Source organism: Coturnix japonica, chromosome 11 (assembly GCF_054131305.1).
Source record: "Coturnix japonica strain WE chromosome 11, WE-NBRP24, whole genome shotgun sequence".
Lineage (NCBI taxonomy): Eukaryota > Metazoa > Chordata > Aves > Galliformes > Phasianidae > Coturnix > Coturnix japonica.
Window position 1 is genome coordinate 23,591,776 of NC_140673.1, and position 20,338 is coordinate 23,612,113.

Consider the following 20,338-nt stretch of genomic DNA (forward strand, 5'->3'; position numbering starts at 1 on the left):
TTCTGTTTATATGTTGATAAAAGTTAGGCATGATGTGTTGATGTGTAATAAGGGGTGGAATGTTATGGTTTTGCAATTTGGTTGGTGTTGGTATTCCACATCAGAACACCATGCCTAATAATGGGAGAAAAGGGGACAAGTTTTTTTTCTGTGGACTGCCTTAAATGGGCATGTGGGGAGGGGCACCAGAAGGGAAGTGAGGAAGGGGACGGGGTTGCTGGCCGGCTCCCTGTGAGGAGACAACGTGGTCAGAGCTTCCTGCCTTCCACAGCTCCATCGGTGAGATTTGGGACTTGGTATTCTCTTTGTTGAAACTCTCTTGTTGTTGTTTAGTGTTATTAGGTTATTAAACTGCCATTCGTTCTCAGATCACCTTTCTCCTCCCTCATTTTTTTGTTAGACCTAATCGCAATCTCCCTTCCCTTCCCCGTCTCCCTAAACGCACGTGGCCGGGCCGCGCCGGGCCACACCGCACTGCCGCTAGAGAAAAAAAAGGGGGGGGGCTTTTGTTCCTGCTGCCCCGGGTTTGTGCCCACTGTCCCGGAGTGAGCTCTAGAGAGAACTCCGTGACAATGACTTAGTCGAGGCCTCCAAGAGAATGATGCTGGACAAAATTCAGAATGGATGGAGCATGGTGTCAAAGCAGCACAAGGTAACAACAGCTGCTGCCTTCAGCCTAGCTCTGCTGAACTCTGTGGTGTCCAGTCATGTGGGATGACAGCAAGATACAGACAGAACACTTTGGGGCAAACTAAATTAATCAATGAAGGAAGTAACTGGCTAACTTCTATTTCAAGTAGTTCATTGAAACTGATGGTGGTGATGATGTGATACAAAGGGTACATAAAGGCAAGTTATACCACAGCTGGGGCTACCCAGTGTATGATGGAGCTTAGCCATTTCAGCCTATGGCGTAACAAGGTAAACCGAAAGCCCTTCAGTTGAGTTTCCAATTGAGAACATTCAGCCCTTTCACAGTTAAGCCAAGCTCTTTGCATAGCTTCAACTTTTGTGGCACAATACTGCAAAAGTCATGATCTGAGATAAAGCTCCAACCCAAGTGAAGCTTTAAATGGTAGCGCTGGTAACGTTCTGGCACCATCTGATGTTTTTGTTTTAATCTCCAGGCAGCCCTGCTTTGTTGGGTCAGTGAAACTAAACACAGAGGACTGCTGAGGTCATAGGCAGCCTGGAAAGGACTTAGCAAAATGAGCAAGCTGGACTTCAAGATGGACTCAGGTATTAGCTAGATTCAACTGGTAACACCACGCATAAACACAGCACCAGGTGCATTCTAATGTCAAAACTACCAACTTGGCTTGGTAACAAACTAGTGAGCAATGTGATGTGTGAAATGGGAGGGTGTATTAGAAACATACAAAACAACATACAAAAAAAAAATACAATGGAATCAGACACAGAGACTGCCTTGGACTGATTCTTCTTCACAACCAGGGAAACAACTGGGTCCATCCCTAGGGAGGAGCATGAGTAGCTCTATGTCAAGAGAGATGTTGTGCTGAAGTACAGCTGAAATTACATATTTATGCTCAAGTGGAGCCAAAGAACACGCCTTTAACAGGAGATTTACCATTGTTCACAGCTGCAGGGGAATGCATTCCACATCGCTGGAGCAGACAGAAGGAAAGCTGTGTGCTGTTCCCATGAGCGTTACCCTTAAGGTGACCCTGAAGCCAACGCGTGCCATTTTCACCTCACACCCTGGATGCTTTTATGCACACCAGTCGTGGCAGACCTGAACACATGGATTTGACGGGTCAGACCCAGAGGTGAAGTGAACTGTGAGACACGGGGACAAACACAACCAAAGGAAAGCTGACAGAACAGCCACCAACCACCACAGCATCAACCACCACAGCCACCAACCACCACAGCATCACGCCCTTCCCACACAGCCCTCGGTGACACCTCGCCCTCTGAGGCTCACCGGGAGCCCCACTGCGGACACTCACAAACCCAAGCTCCCCGTCCCCGTTCCCGCTGTGCTCCCAACACCCCCCATCACATCACACCACATCTATTAGCGGTTCCCCCCCCTTCTCCCCGCCCCACCATTACACTCCCGGTCCCGCTGCGCGCGCAGGCCCGTCCCCCGTCCCCGCCCCGCCCCGCCGTGTCCGCAGGCCCCGCCCCGTCCCCTCCCGGCCGCCGCCGTGTCTCTCCCCGTGTCTCTCCCCTCACCGCACGGGCTGTGCGCGCGGCGGTGCCGGTTTCGGTGCTTAAGATGGCGTCTATCATGGAGGGCCCGCTGAGCAAATGGACCAATGTGATGAAGGGCTGGCAGTACCGCTGGTTCGTGCTGGACTACAACGCCGGGCTCCTCTCCTACTACACGGTGAGGGGCAGCGGCGGGCAGGGCGGGCGGGGAGCCCAGAGCCGGGCTGAGGAGCAGGGTGGGGGCGGGGAGGGGACGCGGGGCGGTGTGAGCGCTCGGGCGGCCAATGGGGAAGGAGGAGGCGGCGGGAGCGGCCAATGGGGAAGGAGGAGGCGGCGGGAGCGGCCAATGGGGTGGCGCTGCGGGGAGATTTATGGGTGGGGGCGAGCGGCGCTGTTATTGTTGGTGTCCGGCGCGGGGGCGGGGCCGTTGGGCGGGAGCGGCCGTTGGCGCTGAGGGGGCGTTCGGTCCGTCCCGGCCCGTGGGGGCTCACACAGCACCGGCACCTCCTTGGCAGCGCCGTGTGCCCGCTTCGCTGGCTCAGCAGCAGGGAGCTGCCACTAAGACGTCGGCTTGACGTTTCCTTCGAGAACTTCCCGCTTTTGAACGCGAAGTTGTGTAAAACAGCAGTCACACGGTGTATTCCTTGTGTTAAAATGGCATTGTTACAGGTACTTCCACAGTACGGCTATGTGTAAAACTTACGCTCCCTCAATCTGAATGTCCATCTCTGTTAGGGCAAGGCTTAGTTCCACAGCTCCACGAGTTTATAATTCAGCATTATCCACTTAGAAAACCTAATTCAAAACTCCTGCTTTACCTGCATCTGGGATATGGTGGAGAAATAGAGCTACCTTTATAGCTTTTTAATGGCTGTTTGTATGGCAGCTGTTTGAGGTGAAGGTCCAAGGTGCAAAGTCTCCTTATGCTCAGCTGTAGAAATAGAAGCAGTCACTGATGACTGGTGGATGATGATTCTGGTTACTGCAGCGACTTTCTGTCTGTGGTCTTCACCAGTTTAATGAATATCAGTTCTGAAATCTCATTACTTCCTGTGGTTACATATCCCTACATACACGTTGCACTTCAATATAACTTAGCATGTACTCCGTCAATTTAATGACTTTTAGTTCTCAAATTAAAACATTCTTTTTTTTAGCCTACCTGCCCTAAAAGTTCTACCTGGGATCAGAAAATCAAACCACATTCTCTGCTTTGTGCCACTGAGTCCTGCAGTTAAATGTTCCTACAGAACGCTTTCTGTATTGGTCTGCAAAGTACTTCAGTTTATAATGTCAGTTTCAAAGACTGTGTTGAATAAGCAATAATAACATTAGGAGTTTGGGAGCTTTGTGTAGGAAATGGCCGTTCAGAGATTTTGCCTGTGTTTCTGTGTACGTCTGCTTGTATTTTGAAATAGAAGCTTACCTGTGTGATCAGGTACATGCAGCTGAACACAGTTTGCTCTGAGCCAGTTTCAGCTTGAAGCAATGCAGTCTTTGCGTGTAGGTGCAGCTGCGTGATTTTGAACCTGAAACCAGCCCTTCCTGATGTGTATAATGCATGGGTGGGGTATGTTGAGATTGTTTCCACTTGGCTGTGTAGGTGTGCACCTGGAAACGACTTGGCTGACAGGAGAGCTTACATTTAACTCATCTACTTTTACCTTCTCATCACCTCTTACAGACTCCTTAGCCCATTTCAGTCCAAAAAGTACAAGCAGGAGCTTTCTCCAGCAGGTGCAAGAGGCAGCTGGACTTTGGCAGGGGAGCTGTGGAAAGCTGCAAGGCGTTCCTGTCTGATGCAGCTGAAGTTTTCACTAGAGAGGTACAGAAGAGCAGATCTGTTCCTTGGCGTGTCCTCACATGGCTGTATTTCATCTTCTTGTGTAATAGCGTAAAATAGGCTGCAGAAGAGTCCATGTGGAATGAGCATCTAAGCAGCTGCTGTACAGCAGTATTGCATCTAAATTAGTATGCCTTTTCTTTTGCTAACTTGAGTAGTTATTAACCTAAATATGTTTTGAATGCGTAGACGAGGAACAAATGAACTCAATTACATTTACATTCCTGACACGATAAAAGACTTCAGGGATCAAGGCAAAAGTTCTTGCATCGTTTGCTCTTCTCTGCTTTCCTTTTCTGTAGTTTGCAGTTTGTGTTCATACATTTCTCATCAGTTCTCATCCTCAGATTTGCTTATAATTGTATCTGAGAGTTTATTTATGAGTGATATATTCCAGAGAGTAAAAGGCCTGGACTCCTATCCAACTATTGATCATCTTTACATGGTTTTGCTTAGATAAATGACTTGTCCAGCAGCAGTAAATGGTTGTCGTTGTTTTGTTTTCATTTTAAGAAGAAACAAATATGAAATAAATGTATCCCATTTTGGATCAGTTTGGCCAATGGTTTGAGAGATTAACAGTGACATGCTTTGATTTGCGAATCCACTGTTTCTCTTAGAGGTGAAGCAAATGCAAGGCTATGAAGCACCGTGCTGTTTGCAGGATGTAGCTGGAGGCACTGACAGTATTTAAAAGGAAAGCCTCCAAATAGATCATCTCTGCTGGCACAGGAGTTGTAAAGTTGTTCCTTAAGCTGGTTTACAGCTGAGAAACTTTCTGCTGATTTGTTTTTTTCAGTTGAGTTCATTCTGTGGTTTTCTTTCTGCACGTCAGTGTGAAAACATGTGTTGGCTTTGTGCTGGCAGAGACAAAGAAATCGCTATGGAGGAAAAGGGAGGTGAAAGCAATTTGCTTTTTGTTGTGTTTTCGGATAGCAGTGCTGTCCTAAATGCACAGCCCGAGCTGTGACTGCCCATGGGAATCCTGTACAAATAATCCAGAGAGCCCCTTGAGGTTGAAAGTCTGATTTAAAATTCACGTTTCATCTGTATTCTGTAAATAAATATTTTAATTGTATGTAAAGCTGAATTGGCGTAGCTGTGCGAACGGCACTAACAGCAAGGCCGGGACACAGGGAGGGCAGTTTGTTAAAGGACTTAAAACTTTACAGCTATTCGAGGTATTGTTGGAACTGCTTCAGGCTTTACAGCTGCCTTGAGTAGAGACTGAGGGCTGAAAGAAAACCATACCCTGTATGACAGCGCTGTAGTGTACATTTTAGGAACCAAATTGGGCAGCCTCCAATGGAATTGTAGTTCTCCCACCAGTAAGTTCCTAAACAATAGGTTTGAATGCTTAGGTAGGCTGTTGTTGCTGCTGTTAGTTGTTCCATCGAAATACTTTTTCAAACACATGCTTAAATCATTTCAGGAACAAAATCTGTATGAAAACAGTTGGTAGGAGGAAGCAGATGTGATGTTGCAACAGCATTTTTCCCCTTATGCTTTTAGAATTCTGCTGCTTGGCAACTTCAGTAGTCATTGTGCTGCCTTCAAGAACTGTTTGTGGAACGTATGATCCAGATGTTAAGGAGGAAAGCTCAGATTTTGCCACGGTTTCATGATTCTTTCTTTGATGGTAAACTGAAAACAAATCTCATTAACTTGATTTCAAATGATGCCTCTGAAGCTGGAGCCATGGCTCAGTGTCCCATATTAAGAGACTTTCAGTTGAATATATTTTCCTGCTTTTTCCAAATATGGTTTTTTAGTTAACAGCTGTGTGCAAAAAATGGAGGAAAATAAGAAAAAGCATCTGCTTTTGTACAGACGTACCTTTTGAGGCCTCTGCTTTCCATCCTGAGCTGTTGTGATGAAGTTTCTGCAATAATTTGGTCTGTCACACACACTGCAAACAGCTCTGGATCTAAAAAACAAAGCTGTAAGCAAACTAAATACAGTAAAAGGATGATCTTGAATTAACAGACATGATAAAAGTCTTATGGTGGCTGTTTCTCAGCACTAGGTTGAATTCTTTACCTAGTTTCAACTATGTCTTTCAAAGGTTGTCCTAAATTTTTACAGGATTATAATGTACATAATGGACTCCTTATAACAAGCAAAATACATACCAAATATTTTTTCATCATACGCAATAACTCTGCCTGTGTAAGTTTGGTAAGTTAGGATGGGAGTATGGGGAAAGGAGAAGCAGGTATTTCCATCTGCTGGCCTCAGGTGTGTGCGAATCCTTCCTTGAAGGCTGGGAGACCAGTCACCAATCTGTGGGTGATCCATCAGTCTGCTGCCATAATTCTGTCTGCAGTGTATCAACACAGATGTTGGTATCATCAGAAGGGTGGTCTTACAGAAATCTGTTTTTTCTTTTTCTCAGATAGGCAGGGTTTCATGACTGGCACTGGATTTTCCTCCTGGGTAGTACATTCACTCATAGAATTGAGCAGTACCTGTTTCTTGGAAAATGAGAGGTGATTTCTGTATGACACCACCCGACTTGCTTTCAGTAATGCTTCATTAATGCTGTTCTCTTCAGTATTTAGACAATGTGTCTGGTTTCAGTTCTCCCAAAACTTGATCATCACTTTGTGCTGCATGTCTGTGGCATTTCTCATCTGCTATAAATACATTGTGCCCGCTCAGATTTGTTTAGCAGCATCTGATGGGGTCATTTTGTATTGGCACTCGGAACTGTGTGTCACCTGCCCTCCCAGTGTCAGCCACGTTGTCTGCTCTGCTGATGTGATAAGTGGAGCTGGGTGCTCATGCAGGTTCTGATCCAAGCTGGGATGGTTTGGTGAAGCAGTAACGTGCAAGTCATGTGCTAACTGTGGTTCTGAAGGTTCTGCTTACATACACCTCAAGTACTGAAACCAGCTCAGTACTAAAGTTTTCCAGCTGATAGAAGGCAACTTTTCCTCTGATGCTCATTGTCATCTTCAGCTGCCTGCTTGTTCCTTTCAAAAAGCAAACTGTAATTTGTGCTTAATTTCTAGAAGTCATTTGTTGCAGCCTTTTAGTCAGTGCAAATTAATGTATGCATGTGCACTGTCAGGCAAGAAATATGTTGGTTGAATGTAACTGAGACTCTGAACACTTAGAAGTACAATGTTTTTTAGAAGTTTTTGCTTCTACTCAGTGTTCAGAAGTTGCTGCGCTTTTGGTTCCTGCTTTACAGCCGCATCCACAAAAGTCAAAGCGTTAGGCACAGCAGATGTCTGTGGTTGCTTTTCATTTCAGAGCTCACAGTGAGATGAGTTGAGATCTCAAGCAATTCTGGAGTGTCTTTGCCACTGTTCCTGTACATTCTACCTGACCCAGAATGGTTAAAGGGATTAAATATGCTGTGGCTCTGTAAGCACTGCCAGCCCCAGCTGTTGTTGCTGTTAATGTTGCTGCTGCCTCTGTGCTTGGGGGACCCTCCTTTGAGAGGGGTGAGCTGTAGGAACAGTCTGAGAGCTGTGTGTTGGGGTTTTTGTTCTGTCACATCTTATTTTGGCTTGAAGAATGAGTGTTGCCTTAGCATTTGGCAAGAACAATAGCTATTATACAAGTGGTCCTGTACGTGTAGTTAAACTGCAAAAAACTGTGTGTATAAATAGACCTTGTTTCACATCCCTCCTCCTTAGAGGGAAATAAATGACATGAATGATGTTATTGCTCATCTGTCTACTTACCTTAGAGATTTTTTTGGCAGCATTGAGTCAAGAACATACCTGTATGAGAGCCTGTGCCTGAGAGGTCTTGGAGGCAGACAGCAGTGGGATTTAATATTGAAATCTTAATCTTCCTATGCAAGAGCTGAAACACAAATGAAATAGTTCTAAAGATGTGAAGGGGGATCGAGGGCTTTGGGGAGGGCTGGGTTGGAGGTTTTGTAAAAACCTTTTGGGAGTAGAGAGGGGAACAAACGTAGAACATCTACTGATCTATGTTTTAAATTCCTCTTTTGCAGCAGTGAGTAAAAGATGTCATTTAGAGAGTGTGCAGTGTGATTAGTGAGGATAGCTGCATGCTTCAGTATGGATAGTAGAGTGAGAGGTGTTTTAGAGTGAATTAGATTTGCTGCTTCACTGTAATCATGTGAGCCAATTAAAGCTGAAGATGCCTGAAGATGGGGAAATGCTCAGTACACTGAACCTGTGATTTATCTTGTGAATCTCTTTGCAAACTAAGAACATTACGTGCTATAAAGTTTGAACTCAATTTCCACTCCATTAAAATGCGATTGGTGTATAAAAAAAGTAAAGCCTTTTATAGCACATTTTGTGGTTGATTGCTAATCAATCTGTGCAAAGGAAGGATTGTTGGGATTCTGCCCTCCATTGCACCAGGAATTGCTCACATCATCCTTGCTCTCAACTGCTTCCAGAACCTGGGCAGGACCAAACCTGGTGGCACCAGGCGTGGTGTCTGCCTGCACTCCGCACTGCCAGCTGCCCGGATTGTTTCTCTTTCCTTCTGCTCATCTGGAGGTGCATCCTCAGCCTGGGCATTATTTTCTTGCTGAGCTCATGCCAGTATTTCTTCTGGGTGCCACTAGAGGGAGCAGTAAGCTCTCGGTACTGTTCTCCCATTTCAGGAGTGCACTCCAAGCAGCGAGTATAAAAAAGCCACGCATGTAAGTGAACTCTAGTGAATTGTGACCCTAGTAACAAAACCTTTCCTTCATTTGAAGTTCTGACTACTTGTGGGGCAAATGAGGCGACAGCAGTGCCTTCTACTGGGATATAAGCACTGTGGATCAATGGAAGATGATGAAGAAACATTAGCTCGCTCCTTCCATCTACCAGTGACAGCTCAAAAGGAGTGCAGTCTCTAGAAACACTCTGGTCCCTCAGCTGCCAGCCCTTAAATGAGGGTGAGGAGGGTTGAACTCAGGCTCCCCCCCTTCCAGTCATTCAGGTGCATTGTGTGCACCTGAGCTCCCTGGGCTGTTCATGCCTTCTCACCTAGTGCTCAGCCATTGGTTCAGGCCGTGGCATGGTGATTTCCATGCACTACTGTAATCTAAATTACCTTTAGTGAAAAGGACTTGCTGTGACTGCTTTGTGATTTTGAGAGAAATAGCTGTAATATAGCTATAATGGAGCTATATCTCTCAAATGTGTGGTAGTTGAAACGTGTTTTAATGCTATGAAGACTGATAGTTCTGGTTTCTGTCTTTTTTCCCCCCACTAAAATCAATCTGATTTTGTTGTCTAGTGGCATCAGTGAAAATAGAGCTGGTCATAATCACAGCCAGTCACAGAAAGAAGTGTTCAGAGAATGTTTCAGAAGGTGACAGCAAGAGAACTTGTTCATGTGATTGTAGAGGTAGAAATGTTTCCATGACCTGAAAGAATGCAGTTTGAATATCGGGGTGGTAACAGAAGGGGCTGTATTGGGCCAGAATGCCCTTGTAGCTAAGGCTGCAGTGGCACACAGTACATCAGATAAAAAAATGAAGGGGAAGTAACTGAAAAGCAGAAGATGTTTTGTGTCTGTAAGAAGGCAAAATATTTAGGACTCCACATAATGTTTCCTTTTTCTCCTTTATCTAAAAGGGTTCCTGTGCTTGTTACTTGAGCTTGCCAGTGTTAACCAGTAATACTGAAAATATTGGTGGAAAGTTGCTGACAAACTGTATCAGTGGTAGGAATAGCTGGAAGTTTAGAACAGTTCCAAGCTGGAAGCAGGTTGGGTATCTATAAGTAGGTGCCTCAGAGACACTAAGGAAGAGGTTCAGTAATTTACAGGTTTAGGTACTGGCTGTAGATGTAGGAATCCTGTTTTCTGATCTAGAGTCTTATCACTTAAATGGTTATAAATAGAACTTTTCTAACTCTTGGAATAAAAGCAGGATGTAATATCTAGGAAATACTCAGAAACTTGTCTGAATATGACATTTATGTCTGTATAAAGGATGATAAATACAGGAAACTTTCTGACAGAAACATTATTTGATTTGTGCAGTTCTGCCTGCACAGCTGGTTCTGCTATACTGCTATAGTCTGCTATACTGACTCTTTCTTGAGGCCTGGAAAGGAGGAGGATGTAAATCAGTACTCTGCCAATTTCAATATTCCCTAATAAATGCCTTTCTTCACATCTTCCTACCTTCTATAAAGGTGTGGACTGCACCTTCTAAGTATTTCTTCAAGATACCTACAGAACTTTTTTTGAAGCTTTATATTATATTCTTATGCCTGGAAGCAGTACATCATGCTTTGGTGCCGCACTCTCTTTTGTGTCATTTTGTAAATGAGATTGTTCAATCAGTCAATAAAACATTATACCAAACTGTGGTTTTTTTTCTGTTCTTGATTGCCTTGAACAACTTTCTCCTTGCAGTTGTTACTAAATTTGTTAATCCAGTATTCTGTTTTTTATTTCTTTCAGTCAAAAGACAAAATGATGAGAGGATCACGCCGAGGATGTGTTAGACTCAGAGTGAGTATGATTTTCTTTGGTACTTAAATGTCTCACTGTGGATAATATGGTCTAGGGGAGAGAACTGCAAGGAGACTTTTGAGGTTTTGCTCTGCTGCTGACTCTGCAAAACACTGAGGTAGTGAAAGTATTTAAAGAAAGAAAACATTAGAGGTCAAGTGACATGCTAAGCTAATTGCATTCTGTTATTGGACTCGATGATCCTTATGGCTCCCTTCCAATTCAGGTTGTTCTGTGGTATTGTATAAAAGTATTATGTGCTTTATACATTGTCTAAAAAGCATCATAGGGCAAAATACAATGGGTTAACAATAAAATGCTGTGATAAAGTTGCTATTTGCAGTTCTCGTTTCATGTGAATGTAAATATATGTAGGTGTAAGTTCTACACCTACAGAAGTTATTGCAAAACTGTTTTCTTTCTGTACTTCTGGTATTCCTTTATTCTGTTCCATTGTCCTTCATTCTGCCGGTTTGGATGCTGTAGGCCCACCACCTTCATTCTGGGTACCTGTGTGGTAATGCTACACAGTCATGCACTTTCAGAAACTTCTCTTGCACGTGTCCTTTTGCTGTTTTTTCCCCATTTCTCAGATAATCTCTGGCTCCAGAATGCTTTGTGAGGAGCTGATCTAAACAGGGTGAATAATTCAGAAGGATAATGGACATGAATGGGATCATTTTGGGTCTTGAAGAGAAATATAGGGAAGGTGATCTGTGGCCTGACACAGAATCTAATGAGTGTTGCAGCAGAACTCTGCCTTTTTTTTTTAAATTGCAGTTATTCCTTCCTTCTGTTGTTAGCACTTTGTGATCTTCCTGTGGGCCTAATAAAGGGTCCCAACAACCTCAGTTAGACTCATACAGAGAATCCCTGTTCATCTGCATTTCAGATGATTTTATTGTACTTTTCCCTTTTTAGTGTATTGATATCATGATTATAGTTTCTTTAAGGATAATGTAAACTCCAACCCCTTTTTGCAACATTACATTCCTGAAGATCTCTAAGATTTTTTTTTGCATTGTGTAGAGAAATTTAGTCTCAAAAACTGTGTCTGCTTTAATAGTGTTGTGAGCCTGTCAATGTGGAGGTTGGCATCAGCCTGTCAGTTTAGGAAGTATTAAAAGTGAACAATCTGTTCAACATTGCATTATTCATTTTTACTTGCATTTAAGATAAAAGAATCCTTCTCTCTTTCCCCATCTGCCATGTTCCCACCCCAGATTACTCTTAGGATTTCTGCAAAGATTTGCTGACTCCTTTCTCTGAACACGTGTGGGTTTATTTTGTGAGGGAGGAAGGGGTCTTTCTGCTTTTGTAACACAGCTCTTCTGGCAGATGACAATACCAGAACCTGAACAGATGGGCCACTGCAATGTGCAATTCTATCAAAGAGGTTTTCTGTTTAGAGTAATTGTTGATTTGTAACTGTAGGTGTGAACATAAACAAACATGTGATTTCTAAAGTGCTTCCTTTTTTTTTTTTTTTCTGGAATGAATTTTAAAAGCTTGTTCCTTGCCTTTTTGTTTTGCTTGGTTTTGTTTTATACCTGCGCTTTGTAGGCTCTGAAGTTCAAATTCTGTCTTTTATTGTCATGGATTGTTTAGGAAGGTGTGTTTGTGGAAGAATCTATGTCATCTTCCCTATGCTTAGGTCCTGCCTAAGGTTTCTGTGAGCAAAATGCTTTTGGCTGATCACTGGTACACTGCATGATTACCAGATAGTTCTCAAATACAAAACATTTACCCCAAAAGTAATGCCTCCTATTCTATTGCATTGGCCCATGAATTTACCTGAGGCAGATGTTGGTGGTATGGCAGCAGAGGTTCAACCTTCTTACCAATATTCCATTCTGTTTTGTTGCCGTGTGACAGATGGCAGCAGAGGGGTAGTCTGACACAATGATGTCTGATATAGAAATGCGTATGAAGCAAAGATGTGTCATTGAATTCCTCCATATGGAAAAAAATGGCACTCATTGACATTTATCAATGCTTGCTGAATGTCTATGGAGACCAAACAGTGAATGTGAGCGCAGGGAGGCGGTGGGTGGTGCATTTTAGTGGCAATGTTTATGAGCATGGCATGCAGGCTCTTGTTCATCATTGTCTGATGGTGGTGACTGTTGAAAAACAGTATTTTGTAGCTGAGAATTTGCTATATCAGACAATGTTATTGTGCTCTTTGTTGTAGTTTCTGTGAAAATAAACGGGAGGCATTACTTTTGGAGTGACCTGTGTGTAATGGCTGATGATCTGGTTGTTGTAATGTTGGGGTACCAGAACTATTCAGAATTGCCCTGGATGGGCTGTGCTTCTGAGGTGCCTCTTGTTTAGTGATTGCAGAGCTGTCCTTTAAAAATGTGCTTTTGTAAGTGGTGCACTTATGGCAGTGGAGGGGAAAATGTCTGGAGCTCTCCTTGCCTGCTGTATAGCCCTGAGTTACACATGGTTGGTGCTGTTCTTAGATAGGGTCTATTCCTTGTCTCCTCTGCCCTGTGGTACCTGCAGCCAGCACAGCAAAAGGTGTGGATGCCATCAGCCAGACTTACAGGAGCTGTGAGGAATGTGTGCAAATGAAATTGACAGAGATCTCCTTCCACTAGATCTGTACCAAACAGGTTGTGATGTTTTGGCCCGCCCACTGCTTACCCCCTCCTCTGTTGTTGCCACTTGTTGGAGCTCACTCAGGGTGCTGGTGCTACTGTTGTTTGTGTTGTACTTGCACAGTAAGGACAAGATGAACAAATTAAACATGTTCACCTGCCAGGGGTGTCTTCCTGATTTGTGGGAGGGGGGAAGGACAAAACAGGACATAAAGCTGGATCTCCTGGAGCAGGAGGAAAGAAATTAAGTATATCCTTTGGGATCTTTGAAATATCCTGAACTACATGTAATAATTTGTTTGGAGTTGAAAACGAGTCTTACAGGACCTCTATCATTGTCTTCCTTCCCTGGCTGAAATTGTGCTATTTTTTATGTATTTTGGGGAGGGAAGGGGGTCAAGAATGCAGAAGTGGATGGATTTGGAAATAGCTGAGCACAGATCACCTTCATCTAATCTTCACATTCCCTTCTGAAATGTCACCACCAATTGGAAGACAAAGCCAGCAGCTTTTGATGCATCCTATTGACTTATTGCTGGTATTTACTTAGGGACTGAGAATTAGATCATGCAGTGTACCAGTGACACAACATGATAGGACAAATGCATTTTGCTGGAATGATTTTTTTATAGACTGGGAGATGAAATTAGGTCAGGAGCCTCTTTTGTAGAGTAGCAGCAAATCGGTATTTGTTAGAGATGGAGAATACTTTAAAAGTATTGCTCCCACTTTTTAAAATATACATTGAAATGTAGTAGATAATAGTAGGATATTGTCTACTATAACAATGCTGTAGCATAAAGCCACCATTGCAAAGGTAAAAGATTTGCATCATCACCCAGCAAATCACTAAGTTTTACAAATATTGTTTTATCAAATTCTATATTCTATTAAAGAACTGATTTACAACCACTGATTAAATAGGGAATCTGCTCTTTACAGTATTCGGTGTGCTTACAGTTAGTCGAGGCTTTTTAAATTCCAGTGGTGTAGTGATAGAGTGTGTGCTGCTGATGTCACTGCTTGCCTTATCAGGATTTTGTTCTTTGTTTCACAGGGAGCTGTGATTGGTATAGACGATGAGGACGACAGCACCTTCACAATAACTGTTGATCAGAAAACCTTCCATTTTCAGGGTGAGCTGACAGAAGAGATTGTTGTTGTTTTTTTGTTTTTTTTTCTTGTAATAGATTCCACTTGTATTTGATGGATGATTTTAAATGTTTGGCAACAGAACAGCGTAAATGAGCACGCTGAGAACATTCTGGATCCAGGGGTGCTGCAGGTTAGGCAGGGATTTACATCTGCAGTGGATACATACGTGCTAGAAAGAGACTGGTTCTGGCAGGATTTGGAGATTTAAAATACGTAGAATAAATCACTCACTGGGAGAAAGTAACGAGCTCCTGATTATGGGTTTCGCTTACTGAACGTTTCTGATCTTCGTTATCAAGATACAGTTATGTGTTTCTATGTGAAGAGAATCAAGACTGGTCGGCAGGTTGCAATTTGTATCCAAACAGAACTTAATGCTCAATTATGAGGAGACTAGAGGCAACATTTGGTTTAAAGGTGGAGCTTTGCTTCAAGATTTACCAGCTTGCATTCATTTCATCTACATTTCTGTGTCTTGTCTGCCAGTCACCATTTCTCTGCTATTATCCTTTTATTCACATTTACTAACACCAATGCCATCTGCCACTGCTATGTTTCGTCATTGCATGCTATGGTTCACCGGTAGAAAGGGTAAGGTACTATTATCATTGTTTGTACTCCTTAAATGATTTTATCTGCAGCAGTAGAACAAAAGAATGTGATGATATTGTCTGGAGAACTTCTTTTTTCCCGATGTTAAAATCCTATGGAAGTTTGATTAAAATAATTTTCAGCTGCTGTTTTTTAGTTCCTTTGCTTTTCCTCTTATATGAATCAGCTGAAAAATTAAATTATTTTGCATAGAGCTGGAAACTGAATATCCAAGAAGCACATTAGCACGTAAGCAGTTATTAATTTTTATAAGCTGGAATGTTCTGTAGCATGTATTATACTGTACATATTTTTAAAATCAGTGATTTGGAAGTGGAAATTATCGTTAATCCTGTTGTGTTTGTGTGAATATTTCTGATGATAAACATTTATTGTACATCATGTTGTTGCTGGAATCTGTATTCTTTGTGCTACAGTTCTTCCTAAATGCTGCAGCTTTAAGCCTCATAAGCATACCTTGATAATGCTGAGCTAACAGTAGTACTTAAATCTACTATTCCCAAGGATAACTGATAAAATGCAAGGTAATTGCTAATGCAGTAATGGAATGCAGTACTCTGGCAGTCTTTCAGTACTATGAAGTTAAATACTGCTGAATATTTGAGAACTTGATAGTGGTAAATCTAGAAATCTCTCGTCTTTAGTTACTAAGATAAAACCTTTGTCATATGTCTCTGACTTACAGTTATATTGTATGTACTGTATTCTGTATTGAGCAGCTAAATGTCTTAGAAGATTGATAGTATTTGGTATACAGTGTTTCTATCATATTTGGTATACAGTGTTGTATACCAAATACTGCTGTAAATATTATTGCTAATTTTTGAACACCAGTTCTGTCACATAATGGCTCACGCAGATTATTTCCCTTTATTTGTTGTTACATATTGAAGTATTGGTACCTGTTTACTCTGTGGTTGTAAAGGAGGGGCAGAACATCTACAGAGATTTAAAAATATATTTAAGAGTAATGTATTTCATCTCCTGATTGACCCTTGTTTGGCCATAATGTATTATATAGTTATGTGGCTTTATTTTAAGGTTTCTAAATGAGATCTCAAGGCATTCATTCCCTCATGGGTTTGTTCAGTTCAGATGCACAATTCTGTTCAAGTAGCTGAAGACAGCTGGGTTAGTTTAATGAACTTCCTGTCAGGAAGCTCTTTCTTGATCCTATATTTTTTTCATGCTCCAATATATATCCATGTTCTAAATGTTCTGTAACCTTCAAATACTGTGAGGTTTTTTCCCCATTTAATATCTTTGTATCATCACCAAGTTATAAGCGCTTCCAGTCTGGAAAGTAAGTTCTGTCCTTCATATCACTGCTGCTTTTTCTGCTCACAGGGATGCTCATGACTTGAATTCAGGAGTTAAGGTAGTTTGTCAAGTATGTTCTTGCCTTCTTGATGTTCAAACTGCTATCTAACCTGAAAATCACAGCTTTTATTTGTATTGAATTACTTCACTAAGCATACACTGTATTCAGAAACAAAAACTCCTACCTGAAAACTCGGGTCTTATTTTTACAGCACGCTTCCTTGGAAGGCAGACAAGTCTTGTCTCCACTGCTTTGTGTGTGTAATAAAGAATTAAAATATTAAAGGCAGTCCAGTGCATTGATCTGAGATGATTTTGCTTTAGGTTTAGTTTCTCCTTTCCTATTCCTGCCACAAAAGTAATCTGCGAGAGGAAGCAGGGATGTTGCTGTGCAGCTGATTACCCATTATGTGAGTCCTGTCAGCTGGTAAAGGTAGATTTTTTTTCCCCTTCTTCCCCATCCTGACCCAGTTTCTAGTTTATCTTGCGATGCATAATGCATAGCATCCCAGCTGAGAAAAGAGGGAGGAAATACACAGCAAAAGGTAGTGCTGTGAATGCAGGGAATTTTTGTTAATGTGTGATACAGCATTTACCAAGGATATCACAAGAGCATTAGTTGCTGAGCAGTATCAGAATTTGAGATTGTATTTGTGTTAAGCTGTCAAAATTAAGTATAATGGCTTTAGATCTTTGTTTCAGCACTGCCTTGGGAAATGCTCAGTATTTGTAGCTTCTTGTACAACTTTACCATTGTCCACCACATGGAGTACAGAAACTTGCCCCTGTGGTGTAAGAAGGCAGTTCAGTCCATCGCATTACCCCATGTAAATGACACTTCACAAATTGCAGCCTTCCCTCTGAAAAATCTTGAGAGCTTTTAAAATTTTACCTGATATGGAAAAATGCCTGTCAGAGGATTTTGGTGTAAAATCTTCTGTGCTGGTTTCCTCAGTGATTTTTCTGTCCATTATGTCTGCATCATTTATCCTGACCTAATATTTTTCACGGCTTTCTGGGGGTTCTGGTGATGCTGAAACAGCAAATTCCTCTCTCAACAGTGCTATTATAGTTAAGAAGAGCAGCAGTTTGCACTGCTGCAAAATTTCCAGACCTGTCTCTTCATCCATTTACAGCAGAGCTGTGCTGTTTGTTCTCCTCTCTTCTCATGATGGAGTAGCTCTGCTTTCTGAACCTGACAATGTCTGTGCTACACAGCGTTCTGAGGCTGATATAGTCCTCCTCTGTTTGGGAAAAGTGCAAAAATTCCCCTGAGAACCAGAAGTAGGTTTCAATACGTAGCAGCTGTTTTGAAGAGGAGTTATGTGAGCATAAGGAATGGAGGAGAAATAGTCAGGAAAGGTCTCATTGTAAGGACAGAGAGATACTGAGAAGTTCAACATTTTCTTCTGTTTCAACAAGGAATCCCAGGTTTGACACGTGGAATTGACACTTCCTGATGAAAACATAAGTACTAGCAGGTTGACTCGCATTGAAAAATGCTTGATTAGTACGTTACAGATTGCCTGTGAATTCCCAGAGAGAACCAATAGCTTCCTGATCATAGATTGCCTTTGTCACAAAAGTTTCCGCCCGAGGCTGTGTTTATGCACTGCTTATAGAGCTCACTCAAAAAGCAACCTGTAAAATTGATTCCAAATGACAGCGAAGCAATGGGGAAGTTGTAATGAGGTAACAGTGAAGCAGCACTTTAACTGATTTCTTAAGATCACAGATAAAGCTTCTTAGTATGTCACTGACAGGAGACCATTCTGTGCTTTTCCTTTGGATGGGATTAGACTTTGTTTATAGTAACTGCACTGGAGTCTTCAGTGGGTGGAGGGAGAGCAAAAGGAGGGTTGGTTTCTATGAATGGATGAAGAATGGCACCAGGAGGATTAGGAGAAGGGGAAAGAATGATTGTGACAGCTCCAAAATTCTACAGAGGAGATAAGGCGCTGAGATTGTGTTCAACCTCCTGATAGGTGTGAGAACTGTGTGTATCAGAAGGATACACATAAGCGATGGAATGATGGTATGTTTGTATGGAACCCTGCTTCATCTCGTGTCTTTCTATGGTTTAAAAGGCCCTCAGTGACTCTGAAAAGCCGCTTATTTAACCACAGAACAGCCCTCTGACATTGGCTATGAAGTGTGACTTTTCCGTGTTATTGCGCACTACTGATAAAATCTCTCTGTTGAGATTGGTGATAAAAATCCTATTGATCTCCAAAAAGGAAGAATCTCATGTCTGCCATCTGGACATTTTTGTGGAAGGTTACTGCATTAATTCTGACCTTGGGTGAGAAAATATGGGATTTTTGTGTCAAAATCAGTGCCACTAAGTTTTGTCTGAATAAATACTGCATAATTGACTCTATTGACTCTGTGGGTGTAATAGCCTTTTTTTTTTCCCTGTTCTGCCTGTAAGTAGGTCACAGTGAATGAAAATCAAGTATGCATTTCACTCAGAGACAGTATGGTGTATTTATAAGTAACCTTTTGTTTTTAGAACTAAATCCTGCAGCTTTATTTCATCCTGATGCACATGTGGATGCACACGGGGGGAAAAAAAAAAAGCAGCTTGCTAATTCTGAGGTGGTGTTTTGTAGTTCCAGTGTTCCAAGTGCTGCTGTGCATGACCTAGAAATGCTGCTGGGAAGCGTATTGTGGAGAGTTGTCAAACTTGCTTATATCTAATCTGTAGATGCTACCAAGCTTAGGCCAGAAAAAAGTAAATGCATTACGCCGTACTTTAACATCTGGTTAAAGTATAAACATAACCTCTTCACAACAAGGCAAATACGGGAACTCTAAATTACATTTATTCTGTATTTGGGAACTTATAATAATGCTGGGGGCATTTCATGTGCCACCTTTTCTTCATAGTATAGATATATATTTTTTAAATCCCTGTCATATCCTGCCTGGCAGTTTGGGAGATTCAGAGGTATAAGAGCTTATTTTGGGCCTCGCAAAGCATCCTTTTTCTGAACCCTCAGCAGAAGCCATCTCTCATCTTTAGTGCTTTCAAGTGGAATCACAAGAAATACAGCTTGTACAAATATTACTGTCATCCTGAATCTCACTGCAGTGCGCCTGCATACTGGTTAAGCATGCTTCTCTTACAGGTCATAAATAGGGCTGTGATTGCTTTAAGGACCCAGTGGCTGACTGTGCCATGCCTGAGATGTCGCAATGAATTATGCAGGTAGCTTTCGAAGGATGTGCTGCAGACTCAAAGGATTAAAAGGTTAAGCATAAGGGAACAAATTGTAATTTCTCTTCTAAATTCTAGTTCTAATAGAAAAATGTAACAGGAGCTTAACTGGCACAATCGTAGTAAATCTGTGGTGTTTCAGCCTTCAGTGATTCCTGCCTCTTGCATACAGCAGTGAATGTATAGCTCTGTGGGTTTAGCTGCTTCCATTTGCAGACGTTCACTGGCAAATTGCAGTAAAAACTGAGGTAATGATGCTTGCATTTGGAATAGAGAATAACACAGGGACTGGTTTTGCTCTCTCAGCTGCAGATAGAGTATGCATATTTTGGTGGGCGACTGATGCCCAATACCATTTACATTTGGCTGACAAGGTAAATACTGCATTAACCCATTGGGCTAAGGCCACAGCACACATTCATATAGATGGGGGCTCCTCTATTCCATTGCTGTTTCCAATTAGTGTAAAAGCATTTCAATCACCTGTCAGCAGCTGAACACCTCTATGGCTTTTAAATGCCAAAGAGTTCTCGTTTAGATATTGTGTTCCTTGTTTGGCTTTGTAACTGTCAGTCCAAGCTAGAATCAGCCTAGGGAAAGTAACTCATGTCTCTCCCTTGTTCCCTACCCTCCATCTCTTTGTCAGAGCTGTTGTGAAGAGAGACCAGACATTGTTCTTCCACATTTAGAGATGCATAGGTGACATTCCCTGGTCCTGATACTAATTGTCTGATCCCAAATATGTCGGCAGAAATAAATTCTGGAGTAAAATTTCCCTTAAGAACTTAAGCAGAGGAGAGAGGTACTAACTTTAAAATGGAGCCTGGTCAAAGCGTGACAGAGGTCAGGGTGACTTCAGGACGGGACTAAGGAGCAGGGTGAGTCTCTATCAGCTCATGAAATCCTCCAGCATTTACTGGTGCAGAGCAAGTACTACAAAGTGTGCATCACAAT

At 42.2% G+C, this 20,338-nt stretch overlaps 2 protein-coding genes and 1 long non-coding RNA gene across 12 annotated transcripts in view; 1 reads left to right on the plus strand and 2 right to left on the minus strand.

Moving 5' to 3' along the window:
• NRDC (nardilysin convertase) overlaps nt 1–20,338 on the minus strand; it is a 90,680-nt gene that overhangs the window by 19,002 nt on the left and 51,340 nt on the right. For 2 of the 3 annotated variants that reach the window (XM_085511698.1, XM_085511697.1), the window contains exons 31-32: nt 7,756–7,840; nt 4,331–5,948 (exon numbers count right to left, since the gene is read on the minus strand). In XM_085511698.1, coding sequence (XP_085367824.1) covers nt 5,794–5,948; nt 7,756–7,840 — 240 coding nt within the window. In that variant the 3' untranslated portion in view covers nt 4,331–5,793. Of the gene's footprint in view, nt 1–4,330; nt 5,949–7,755; nt 7,841–20,338 lie in introns of those variants that run through there. The other variant, XM_085511701.1, reaches the window with a different exon arrangement.
• On the minus strand, nt 1,344–2,340 carry LOC107317649 (uncharacterized). The gene is made up of 3 exons (XR_014932841.1): nt 2,203–2,340; nt 1,592–1,756; nt 1,344–1,475 (listed from the first exon to the last, which is right to left on the minus strand). It is a non-coding gene; the product is annotated as an uncharacterized LOC107317649 (long non-coding RNA).
• Nucleotides 2,165–20,338, plus strand: part of OSBPL9 (oxysterol binding protein like 9) — a 48,653-nt gene continuing 30,479 nt past the window's right edge. For 3 of the 8 annotated variants that reach the window (XM_015870572.3, XM_015870573.2, XM_085511711.1), the window contains exons 1-3: nt 2,165–2,356; nt 10,421–10,471; nt 14,135–14,213. In XM_015870572.3, coding sequence (XP_015726058.1) covers nt 2,246–2,356; nt 10,421–10,471; nt 14,135–14,213 — 241 coding nt within the window. In that variant the 5' untranslated portion in view covers nt 2,165–2,245. Of the gene's footprint in view, nt 2,357–2,817; nt 2,848–10,420; nt 10,472–14,134; nt 14,650–14,686; nt 14,824–20,338 lie in introns of those variants that run through there. The other 5 variants (XM_015870570.3, XM_085511714.1, XM_032446156.2 and 2 more) reach the window with 5 other exon arrangements.